The sequence below is a fragment of the Diabrotica undecimpunctata genome, chromosome 2 (genome assembly GCF_040954645.1).
Source record: "Diabrotica undecimpunctata isolate CICGRU chromosome 2, icDiaUnde3, whole genome shotgun sequence".
NCBI classification, from domain to species: domain Eukaryota; kingdom Metazoa; phylum Arthropoda; class Insecta; order Coleoptera; family Chrysomelidae; genus Diabrotica; species Diabrotica undecimpunctata.
In genome coordinates this window covers 5401385-5413799 of record NC_092804.1, presented here as the reverse complement: position 1 = coordinate 5413799, position 12415 = coordinate 5401385, and the positions used below count along the sequence as shown (strand labels likewise).

Genomic DNA, 12415 nt, shown 5'->3' with positions numbered 1-12415 from the left:
AGCACGTGACCAACGAAGAGGTACTACGCCGGATAGGTAAAGAGAGAGAGGTAGGAATAAGTATAAAGAAAAGAAAGTTGGAATACTTGGGTCACGTTATGAGACATAATAAATATAGAGTACTACAACTGATCGTTCAAGGGAAAATAGGCAGCAGAAGGGGTCCAGGGAGGAGAAGACACTTGTGGCTCCAAAACTTGCGGCAATGGTTCGGATTGTCATCTGCTAAACTATTCAGATCTGCTGTAAACAAAGTCAGAATAGCCATGTTGATTGCCAACGTTCGGAACGGACAAGGCACATGAAGAAGAAGAACAGGGAAACGGCAAGTTATTGTCAAATAGGCAAAAATATCTCCTCCGGACGTGACAATATCAGCAAATGATGTCTACATCAACTTTCTGAGAGTATCATTACTCCAATAACAAAAACTAATAATGCATACCTCAAAAATAGTCACTTTCCTACTTCTTGGAAAGTGTCTAATACAATCATGATACCTAAACCAAGTAGACCCCGTGCAGATGTTGAATCCTTTAAACCAATATCTCTAATAAATACTCTAGAGAAAGTCCTCGAATTTATCCTCAAGGAGTGACTCCACGATTTTCTTGAAGCCTACAATTTCATTTTTAAATTTCAATATGGATTCCAATTTGGTAAATCAACTTAAACGCATTAATATACTTCACATTTAAAGTCACCCATGCTATCAATGATAATTCTATCGCAATTGCCACATTTATAAATGCCTTCTTAGAGCCTTCGATCAAGTCTATCATGACGGACTTATTCAGTGGCTGATTGGCATCAGGCTACCACTTCATTTCGTAAAAATCCTACATTCTTACTTACCGAATTGAATTGTTAAAGCGTGAATAGGTGATCAACTGACCCTTTCCTTACCCCAGACAGGAGAAAATTGGTTTTTTGCGGTTTCTTAATCTCACTACTCAATAATACCTGTCCATGCCCCGAGAAAATAGCCGCCTTCTCACCTAAGCTAGCGATAATTGGGACTGTCGACTGTCTATCAAACTTGAAGAAACAATGGTCACTAGAGAACACAGTTTTCGTTTTTGCCAGACAAGTTCAAACAAAAACACTCTCACACTTGCATGATGGTAAAAGCTTCCTCTTTCTGCTACCGAAGTAACTTCGCTGTTAATGCCCTTAGCCGACAACTGAACCTTGTACCTACCACAAATTGAGGCTGACTTAGGACGATTAAACGACTGATGGAAGTAAAGTAATATCAAAATCGTGGCGTATATCACTGTCATACCATCTCACACATCCACACTGGTCTACTTGTGGCAGAACTGCCTCTAGAAAGCTGACGAGGCCTGGCCGTTAACATCCAACTAAAAACCTCTCTTCTGTCAAACCAGATATCAAGATGGAAGGGCCGGTTAAGGCAAACATCTCTCCTGATGCCTTGCTATCACCCGATTGTCATTCTTTCTCCGACACATTCATCGAGAAAACCACACCCCACCAAAGACTTCCAACCCCCTGTCCCAGCAATCACTCTCGCTGCCATCACTTTCTCGTCACTGTGGTCGTTAACATCCAATAACAGAACTCTAGTGCAATACACTAGTCGTAAAGTTGGATGTCGACGTAAAAAGGCTGCAGAAACAAGGGTAACTAGAGACTCGGTTTTTGTTAAATTTAGCTCAAAACACAAAAACTACACTTCGGAAAGAACATTACCTCCAAACAAACCTTTCACCTCTCATTTAACTGGCGATTCCATCTCAACAGCCTCCTAGATTCTTCACAACACACGCCACGACGAAAGCCCAGTGCCTTTTTAGGTGCTGTTCTGCCTTGCACTGTGCTAATCCAACAACATTCAAAGCAAACCTTAAGAGGATCACCAGATCCTAAACAAGGAATTCATGTTGAGTCATATTCGAAATAAAGAATCATTATCCTAATACTCAAATGAACATTGAAGCAAAGCCTCATCTTACTTAATGAAGAAAAATGTGTAGCAAACTCGTTAGTAGAACGTAGTAGGTTCTGGTTACAATACTAAAAGGAGAAATTAACAGTAATAATATACCAATTAATGAGCTAATATCAGATCTATAATTAGTTACGTAAGCAGAGAAATATCATAATTTTTCATCAACCTGAGGATACAATATAACATCTTATAATTTTACTCAAAATATTGATGTTTGTCTACAAGATCGAAGGCAAGTAAATTCACTGTCAACTACAGCGCCAATCATAGACATAATATAATACAAAATAGACCGACTGCTGCAATACAGTCACGTTCTTCCAGTGCGACAGAGAAAACTGACTCAAAGCAGTCGCTGCATCGCTGTCTAATGGGTCAAGTTTATCGCTCACGTGACCTTCTCATTGGTAATTTAGGTTACGTGGTCGATAAAATGTTGGATCGATAGCAGCCTAAATCCTGATCTAGAAATAAGATCGAGAATAGAACAGGCCAGAAAATCTTTCAAAAAAATTAAAAAACTGCTTTGTGATTCTCGAATAAAACTCGAAATTCGACTACGTTTATCAAAATGCTACGTCTGGTCGACTCTTCTATATGCAGTTGAAACGAGGACCCTTAAAACATCAACCGTAAATAAATTGGAGGCTTTTGAAATGTGGATTTACCGGAGAATACTCAAAATTTCATGGACATCGCATACCTCAGACGAAGAAGTGCTGCATAGAATAGGCAAGGAAAGAGAACTTTTTAACACAGTAAAAGTTAGAAAAACATCATACCTAGGCCACATACTGAGAAATAATAATTACCAATATGCCCAACTTATAGTGAAAGAAAAAATCGAGGGAAAGAGAGGCCTAGGAAGGAAAAGACTATCGTGGCTCAGAAACATCCGACAATGGACAGGGCTAAATTTTAAACAGCTAATAAGAACAGCTGAAGATAGAGAAGAGTTTAAAATTGTAGTAGCCAACCTCCATTCAGGAAAGGGCACTTTAAGAAGACGAAGGTCGATAAACCTGGCAAATTAGAAAATATTCAGCTTTCTCTGTCGCACCGGGGGAACGGACCTATGGCGCCAATTGATAAAAATTTACAGGGTAACACTAATATTTTTTTAATTTATATATTTTCCAAAATAAATTAAAATGTAACTTCCATTACATTTTTTTTAATTGTTTAATACCAATTTTGTTGATAAACATGTACTATTTTGCTTGAAAGTGCAGTTAATTGGAACACTTATGATATATACTGATAATATGATTTTAATCATAAATACGATTTACAATAATTTGATAAAAATCTGTCAATTGCTTATTCAAAGTACCATAAAGTTTCTATAATCTAGAATTCATAATCTTTATCGTATTCAAAAATACCGTTTAATCTGTATTAAATAATACTTACTTGCGGCGAATAAACATTAATATATAAACAATCTTCACTTAGTTCAAGGTTGGTAATTGGTGATGGATTCTGATAACAAATCTTGGTATTTCTAGTGGTATTGAGAACATCACTCCAAGGTTTAGGTGGTTTGGCTAGCTGCAACAAAATACAATACCAATCAAAAAAAAAGTAAGATATCATTGATCACCACACGCGTATTTTAAGTTTATTAAAACTCGGCAGACTTGGAGAGAAAAAGTTGAGATTGTGGAGCAGAATATCTACTAAACAAAAGGGTATCGCTAAGTAACGCTATGTAATTTAGATGAGAGAAACTTTTAAACTTTAATGTCCATTTTAATGAAACAGATATCAGAGCTTTAAAACTCTGTAATTTTTTTAGATCTTACAATATTACAACAAAAGTTAAATTTAATACTCGAGGTAATAGATGTCTTGATAATGTTTTCACAAATATTGATGGTACCACAAAACCTGTGGATCTCACTCACACATCTGACCACAGAGGTATTTCCTTTCAGATAGCTTACTCATCCACAAATTGTGCAACCAGAGTTTGTTATAGACCTATCACAGATGAAGGACTCTTCAATCTGAACCAGATTCTGCTAAATTGCAACTTTAATTTTGTATACAATGATAATTTGGATATTAATTTAAAATTTAAAATGCTAATTGATGTGTTATTAAATTCCATAAATATCTCTTTTCCAGAAAAATCGAAATTGCTGAATAAAAACAATCCAGGTAAAAAAGTAAACTGGTTCAATGACACTTTGAGAAAAATGCGTGAGAGACTTCAATTTATTATAGCAATAAATAGAAACGATCCCATTGCTGCACCTAGAAGTACCATTATCAAACTTAGAAAAGAGTACAGGGAAGCCATCAAACTTGCAAAAATTAATGCAAATGATAGGTTTATAAAAAATTCTGGCAACTCCCAACAAGCTATGTGGAAACTAATTAATGGTAACAAACATAAAAATGTTTTCTTCACTGATAATTCTAAACTCAATGCAGATAGTTTTAATAGCCACTTTTGCTCAACTGCTGAGAGAGTAATAAATGAACTTGAGGTTCCTCAGCTAACTCTTGATAACTATTTAAAGTGTATACCACAGAAAAATATCCCGTGTTTTAGCTTTCAGCCAGTGAACTTTAGTGAAGTTGACTTAGCTATTACAGAAATAAAAAATAGTAACAGCAAAGATCCTGATGGGTTTAACACAAAAATTATTAAAACAATAAAAGATATAATTGTTCAACCTCTAACAACTTTAATAAATCAATCAATATCTTGTAATACTTATCCTCAAATTTTCAAAACTGCAAAGGTAGTACCTCTGTTTAAGAATAAAGGCTCTATTGATGATTATAACAACTGCTATCGACCCATTTCTTTGTTGCCCATTTTATCAAAAGTTTATGAACGAATTTTAAAAAATCAAATTATTCTACATTTTGAATCTAATAAACTGTTTGCCATAAACCAGTACGGATTTCGAAAAAATAAAACAACAACTTTAGCTATTGATCATTTCACTAGTAATGTTTTGGAAGGGTTTGAAAAATATCTTGATACTCTTGCATCGTTTTTAGATCTTACTAAGGCTTTCGATTGTGTCACACATAGTATTTTGCTTAGAAAACTTCCTTATTATAATTTTCATAGTGATGCTATTCAACTAATTGATTCATATCTATCAAATCGTGATCAATATGTTCACTTCAACCAGTGTGATTCTCAAAAACAGTCTCTGTTGTTTGGTGTCCCTCAAGGCTCGGTTTTGGGTCCAGTAATATTTCTTATCTATATTAATGATCTAGTGTACTCTCAAAATGAAACAGTTAACACTGTTTTATTTGCTGATGACACTACTTTTTATACAAGCTATCACCCTTCTGAATTCGACATCCTTGATTACCAAACATCTGAAAAAAACTTATTCAATTGGTTTTTAACTAACCGTCTTTCTTTGAACAACTCTAAATCACAAAGTGTTAATTTTACTCTAAGAAATAACACTTGCGTTGAAAACGCTGCTCTACCACAATGTGTAACCGGAGCGAAGTTTCTGGGGATATATTTGGATGCAGGATTAACCTGGGAACAACATATAGTTATTCTATCGAAAAAGCTTTCCCGACAACTTTTCCTCTTTAGGAACCTTGTACAGGTGACTTCCAGGGAAACTATTTTAACAGCCTATCATAGTAATTTTCATTCTCATCTGACATACGCTATTCTCTCCTGGGGTCACTCTTGTCACATTGATAAAGTGTTTGCGCAACAAAGAAAGTGTGTTCGTATTATCTCTGGGCTCTGTTATAGAGCAGATTGTAGAAACTCCTTTAGAGCTTTACAAATTTTGACTTTACCTTGTGTATATATTATGCAGTGTCTGTTGCACATTAAACAAAATCTTAGTCAATACAATGCGCATGTAGATTTTCACAAGTATCCCACCAGATTTAATAATAATCTTATACCAGAATTTAGCCGTCTTGAGAGATCCAGAAATGGTTCAAGGTATTTAGCCATAAAATTCTATAACTTAGTGCCAGCTAGAATAAAAACTCTTATTTTCCATCAGTTTAAGGCAAAAATTAAGAGTTACCTTATAGTGAATGCCTTTTTTACGTATGAGGAGTATTTAACCTCCAATTTTAATTTGTTGTAATTGTTGTAAGTATATTTTAAAACACTGTATTTATGTTTTGTGTTTATATTTATGTGTTTATTAACTATATTGACATATTTTATCTTTGACTTGTAAAAAATACTTTTGTATTGATGTATTACCAATAAACCATCTATCTATCTACTACAGTCTATGTCATTGACAACTCTACAATAAATATTATATAAAATGTTCCAAAAAAAATTAACGCTACAGTTCTAATCTTCAAATATATTTCATAGCTTTCTATTATATCATCCTTATGGTTTTGTTTCATTTTCCAGATTTTTGTTGCGAATATTAACACTTCTTCTTCTTCTTCTTACGGTGCCTATCAGTTCCGGATGTTGAGAATAAGCATAGCTATCGTAACTTTACTTGCAGCTATTCGGAATAGTCCGGTTGTAGGCGTATCGAACCACTTTCTTAGGTTTTGAAGCTAAGATATTCTTCTTCTCCCTGGTCCTCTCTTTCCAAATACCTTGCTCTGAAGAATGAGTTGCAATAAACCATATCTGTGTTGATTTCTCATAACATGGCCGAGATATTCTAATGTGCGCTCTTTGATTGTGTTAGTGATCTCGCATTCCTTGCCCATTCTACGTAGGACCTCGATATTAGTCACACGATCCACCCATGAAATTCGTAAGATGCGCCTGTGACACCAAATTTTAAATGTATAACAGATTTGTAAATCTATAAGCCAAGGCTCAGGGTATTTAATATCCGAAAAGAAAACATCCGGAAAATTAGTGTTTAGATTTTGAAGTATGGATTTAATTTTTTCGTAACATGATGGTTTTTAGGTATAGCAAATATCTTGGAATTTGTTTACATATTTATTTGTAAAAATATTTTGATATATTGGTTTTAAAATATTACAAGCGACTGAGGCTGCATGTTATAGGGCAAGGAACATGCGGCGGTGATGTAGCGGTGGTTCTCCTGAAAAAGCATACATGCTGGTTACCGGGGAAGTTGGAAAAGCCCCTGTAATTATTCTAAGACTTTTGGTATGAATAACATCTAATGATTTAAGAAGAGATTGATTAATAGTGGAATAGGCAATTGCTCCATAATCTAGCCTAGAATGTATTAAAGATTTATACAGAAGAAGTAGAGTGGATTGGTCAGAGTCCCAGTTTTTGTTACAAATAGATCTCGACACATTTAATCTTTTATTACAGGCAAAAATGAGTTGTGAAATGTGATCTTTCCATGTAAGCGTTAAATCAAAGATTAAATCCAAGAATTTGTGAAAATCTTTACTCCAGCTGCTTCTCATAGATTCTCAGGGTTAAGGGTTATGACAAAGAGCTTGAAGAGAATACAACTTTTATTGATTTTTCTATTGAAAATTGAAAACCTCTTAGACGGGATTAATTTTCGGAAAGTTTCTGTGGCAGCCATTAGTTTAATTTTGTGAAGATTTATCATAAAATCGTGAAAATAGTTTAAATAGTGAGTTATTCTACTAGATTGGGTGTGCAAATGAAAGAGTGTTATGAAGTTTAGGTAAAAAAACAATGGACAGTTTAAATAGTAAAGCAGTTGATTTTTGAGTTTATCTACCAGTTTCGGTATACAGATGAAATAGTGTTAATGGAGTTTAGTTAAAAAACAAGATACCGAATGTAAGTTTATGTAAATAGTTTAAATAGTGAAGCAGTCGATTTTTAAGTTAATCTACCAGTTTCGGTATGCAGATGAAATAGTGTTAATGGAGTTTGGTTAAAAAACAAGATACCGAATGTAAGTTTACCTTCTTTTTTCATGAATAACAAAAATGAATATTATATTTCAAACAATCCACAATCCGATTCAGAACCTGAGAAATGTGGTTCTAAAAAGAACCGTTTTAATACATATGAATATCTTCTAATTGAAAATAATTTAATAATTTTAATATTAGGCTTTGTTCTTTCTCGGTATATCTCGGCATATTTAAAATATTTTTATGACAATAAATACAAAATTAAATTTTCACTGTAAAATGTCTGAAAATACTAACCTGGAATGACAATTATCATTTTATCAGTTGACATTGTCATAGTACTGCCACTATTGAGACCATCTGCGTCAAATTATATTTATGCGCATCATTGATTGGATATCTATTTAGCGCATTCTAAACTCCAACCAATTATATATCCGTAAGTAGAATTCGCTTTAATATGCAAATACCCGTGAACGATACATAATTTTGTAAGTTCTATGTATAATAATCACAGACTTACGTTTTTTTCTGTCACTTCTAGCTTAATGCGTTAGAGAGAATTCGATCAACTATGACGCACTGAAAGAAGGGTTTGGGATGAACTGTAGCTTATAAGCGCCTAATATAATATACCGTTACGAAATACCACCCGCGTATGTCTACACTACTTAAAAAATCATTGAATAAGCATAAACGATTTTTTATATAAACATAGTCTTACTTGAAATCTGTTTTCTCCTACAGGTGGTGCCGCATATGGGATTTCTTGAAAAGCGTAGTAGTCGTTGCCATTTAGACTCTTAAGGATATGTCCACGAATCTTTCCTTCCTCCAGTTGCACTATAGTTCCATCATCTTCAATGTATTTTGCAGTAATTTCGTGTATAGCAATTAAACTGATTAATAAAAATACTTGCGATAATTTAAACACCCTCATGATCACTTACTTTTAGTTAACTAATTTTGATCTGTAAGCAATATTTTTCTATATATACCATTTTTTGGTAAATCAAAATGTTTTATAATTTTTATCTTAAGAGTCATAGTTTTTATTTCACAGAATGATAACTATCTAATATTTGGTACTGAATATGATTTTAAGTACCTGCACTTAACTAAAAATAGTTTTCCATTAAACAATAAAAACATATTTTACAACGTATTTTTTCTTCGAAAAAGTTGTCTGAGTTTTTAATTGTAAAACAGGTGATATATTCTCACTACTTATACATTGATCTACCACTTACTAAGAGTACATATCGGAGTTTAGTCTGACTGATTTTGTAAATACCATATTTAGATCGATCTATAAATAAAATTAATTTTGTGGTGGTGTATCTTACTGTAATTTTTTGAATTTTTGTTTAAGGAATTTATTAATATCCAGTAAGTTATAGGGGAGACTGAAAATATCTTTTTTTTGGAAACGCATATAAGAAATAAAAATAAAACATTTTAAAAGTAAATATGTTTATTGTTTACACAAAAATTATTATTCGCAAAATTTTGTGATTCTTCTTCTTCTTCTACAGCACTACAGCCCAAATTAAGCCTTGGCCTCCTTAACTTTTGCCTCCACCCTTGCTTGTCTGTGGCTCCATACACGGACTCCTAAAAGGGCTTGTGCGTCGCTGTTTACTGTATCTTCCCAGCGCTTTCTTGACTGTCCAACTGGTCTCTTTCCCTGCATTCTAGCATTCAGTGCTCTTCTTGGTAGCCTATCTTCTCCCATTGCACAATCCGGCCATTGACTTATCACATGTCCGGCCCATTGCAATCTTTGTATTCTAATGAAGTCTGACAGTGGTGCTTCCTTATAAAGTTGATAAAGCCCGTTGTTGTATCGACTTCTGAAGTTTGTCCTCACGGCTCCTAGTATTCTCTCTAGTACTTTCCTTTCGAATGTGTCCAGTTTGCTTTCGGATGTTTCTTTTAGAAACCATGTTTCTCTGCCATAGTATGCTATTGGTCGAATTAAGGTTTTATACATTCTTATCTTTGTATTTCGGTGGACATTTTTAGACTGAAATGTATAGGAGAGGGCAAAATTTGCTTGCGTTATTCACTTCCGTATTTCTTCATCTTCTGATCCGTCTGGTCTGCGCCAGGAGATTTTCTATTTTTTAACTTTTTGATTGCTTTTTCTACCTTTGACTTTAGAATGTTTGGTTCTCTCTCTCTGCAGTGAACTCGTTGTGACTTGCATTCTGGGGATCATCTGCAAATAGATTTTAGTAGTATTTTTTCCATACCTCCTCAATCCCTTTCCCGTTAATAATAATATGTTGGTTTTGATCCATTATTGTTTTGTGTGATTGGTTTAAATGCCCTGGATAGATATCGGACTTTGTTATAGAGCTCATGGGATTCATACGGTTTTGCATGTCTCTCTAGTTCTTCGCATTCTTCATGTATGTGTTTATTTTTATCATCCCTATATGCTCTTTTAATTTTTCTATTTTACCTTGCTTATTCGTTTTTGTTGCTTGTCGTTGTCGTTTTGATATATGAGAGATTTGATTCAATGATGACATAACAATTTATGATCGGATCCACATTTAGCTCTTCGTCTAGTTTTTACGTTTGTAAAACATATCTGCTATCTGTTTTTAATCAATATGTAGTCAATTTGGTTCTTGTATTCTCCATTTGGGCTGATCCACGTGAATAAACGATGGGCACTAACCCATAGTTTCTTACATTTTGGATGTTATCATTTCTTGTTTCTCCTAGCTAAGCGTTAAAATCGTCCATGATTATGAGTGGTTTTTTAGATGAAATATTTCTTATTGTTTCTTCAATAACGGAGATTATTCGTCTTCCACTTCATTGTCTAACGCGTCTGAGGTTGGCATATAGACCTGAAGAATGTGCATTTTGTTTGGTGATGCTAGTAAGGTTATTTTTATAAGTCTATCATTTATCGGTTGGTACTCATACACGTATTGTGTTTAGTCACCATAATTGCAACACCATTTCTTCCTGTGTTATTTGCTTTCGATATGTATACAATATGATCTGCCGTTCGGAAGTGTCCTTGTCCTTTCCAATGGGTCTCCGAAAGTCCGCATATTTCTATATCCTTTTTTTGACTTCTCGGTGTAGTATATGCAGTTTGCTTGGTTGAAATAATCCTCAAACATTCCAGGTTGCTATTCCATTGTTTTATTAACTGAAAATCTGATTTTCTTCCACGCGCCAATTTCACATGTGTTGCCTGGTTGCTCACAAACACATGTCCGGTAGCCCATTTGACACTAGTTGGCCCGGAACCAACCGAGAGCTGATCGCTAACGGATCGCTAAGTATATCTAACCTATTCGATATATTTATGATGGTGTAGTCACGGGAATATAATTAGGTGGTTTCCCCTTACCTGCCTGATCGTAGTATCACAGCCGGTTGAATCATTATGTGATATCCGCCAGTGAGTATTTAATTCAGAACTTCTCCTCCAGCAAGCTGGGACGGACACGTTCCTATACTATACATACTCTACATTTATCTTATTCAAAAGTTGGTTTTGTTTAATTTACCAACTAATTTGGTATTCCTAGCTATTTCATTGCTTTGAACTTTTCCTTCTATTCACAGAGTAGTAGGCTGCTTTGTCGTCTATAAATATCTGATTAGTATCTATGCCATATTCTTCTAAAACCAGCCTGATATTTTCCTACTATCCGTTCTGCATGCTACTATGGTGCCATATGGTTACATTGTACTGTGGAAAATATTTAATACCCTACATTTAGAAGCGTAATTTGTCTGTTGTTAGAGCATTTAAAGATATCTCCTTTTTTGTGTATGGTGCAAAGTATTCCAAAATTCCAATCATTGGGGAGGGATTTCTGTGTCCATATTTCTTTTATAAGCTGCTGTAATGCCATTATGGTACCGTAGCCACCTTTTTTATATAGTTCAGCTGGGAGAATATCTATTCCGGGTAATTTGTTTCTGGCTAGTTATTTAACTTCATCTTTAATATCAAGAATCGTTGGTGGTTCCTTTTTCTTCTCGTCTGTTCCCCTTACCTCATCTCTTTCGCTTAAGTGCCTGGTTAAAGTATTCCAATTATTTATTCAATATATCTCTTCTTGTTGTTAATGGGTCGCCATTCTGACTTCTGCATTGACATGTGGTTGCCTTGAATTACTTTCTGTTGATGTTAACTTTCTTATAGAATGCTCTAAATTATTTTTTTCTGTTGAGGTTTTCTATATATTTAAGTTTTGTGTATTAGTGTATCCCATTTTCTTCTCTTCGTTTTATCTCATAATTCTCTACAGTTGTTTTAGTTCGTCAGGTAAGCATCTTTTTGTAGGTTTTATTTTTTTTTTCTTGTTTCATTTTTGCATTTATCCTCAAACCAATAATTTTTACGGGTACAAATTTTTGTTCCTATTTTATCTATCGATTCTGCTTCAACGTCTTCCTTTATTCTGGTGTAGTAGGGGTTTATATCTGTCTGTTCTTCTTTATTTACATTTTTATTTTTTTCTTCAATTGTCGCATCTCTATGTTTTTGCTCATTACTTTGCATTTTTTGTTTCAATCAATTTCCTATAACTGTTGCAGTTTACTTCGTCTGTTCCATGCCTTGAATCTGTTAAGATGTGATCAATC

General features: G+C 34.2%; 2 protein-coding genes across 2 annotated transcripts in view; one reads left to right on the top strand and one right to left on the bottom strand.

The window, feature by feature from the left end:
• The window catches only part of LOC140434123 (juvenile hormone esterase-like), a 31128-nt gene extending 22387 nt beyond the window's left edge, over nt 1–8741 (bottom strand). Inside the window, exons 1-2 of the mRNA XM_072522163.1 lie at nt 8514–8741; nt 3389–3526 (exon numbers count right to left, since the gene is read on the bottom strand). Coding sequence (XP_072378264.1) covers nt 3389–3526; nt 8514–8729 — 354 coding nt within the window. The 5' untranslated portion in view covers nt 8730–8741. The remainder of the gene's footprint in view (nt 1–3388; nt 3527–8513) is intronic.
• Nucleotides 1–12415, top strand: part of LOC140433150 (uncharacterized) — a 1089409-nt gene that overhangs the window by 965724 nt on the left and 111270 nt on the right. The window lies entirely within an intron of this gene.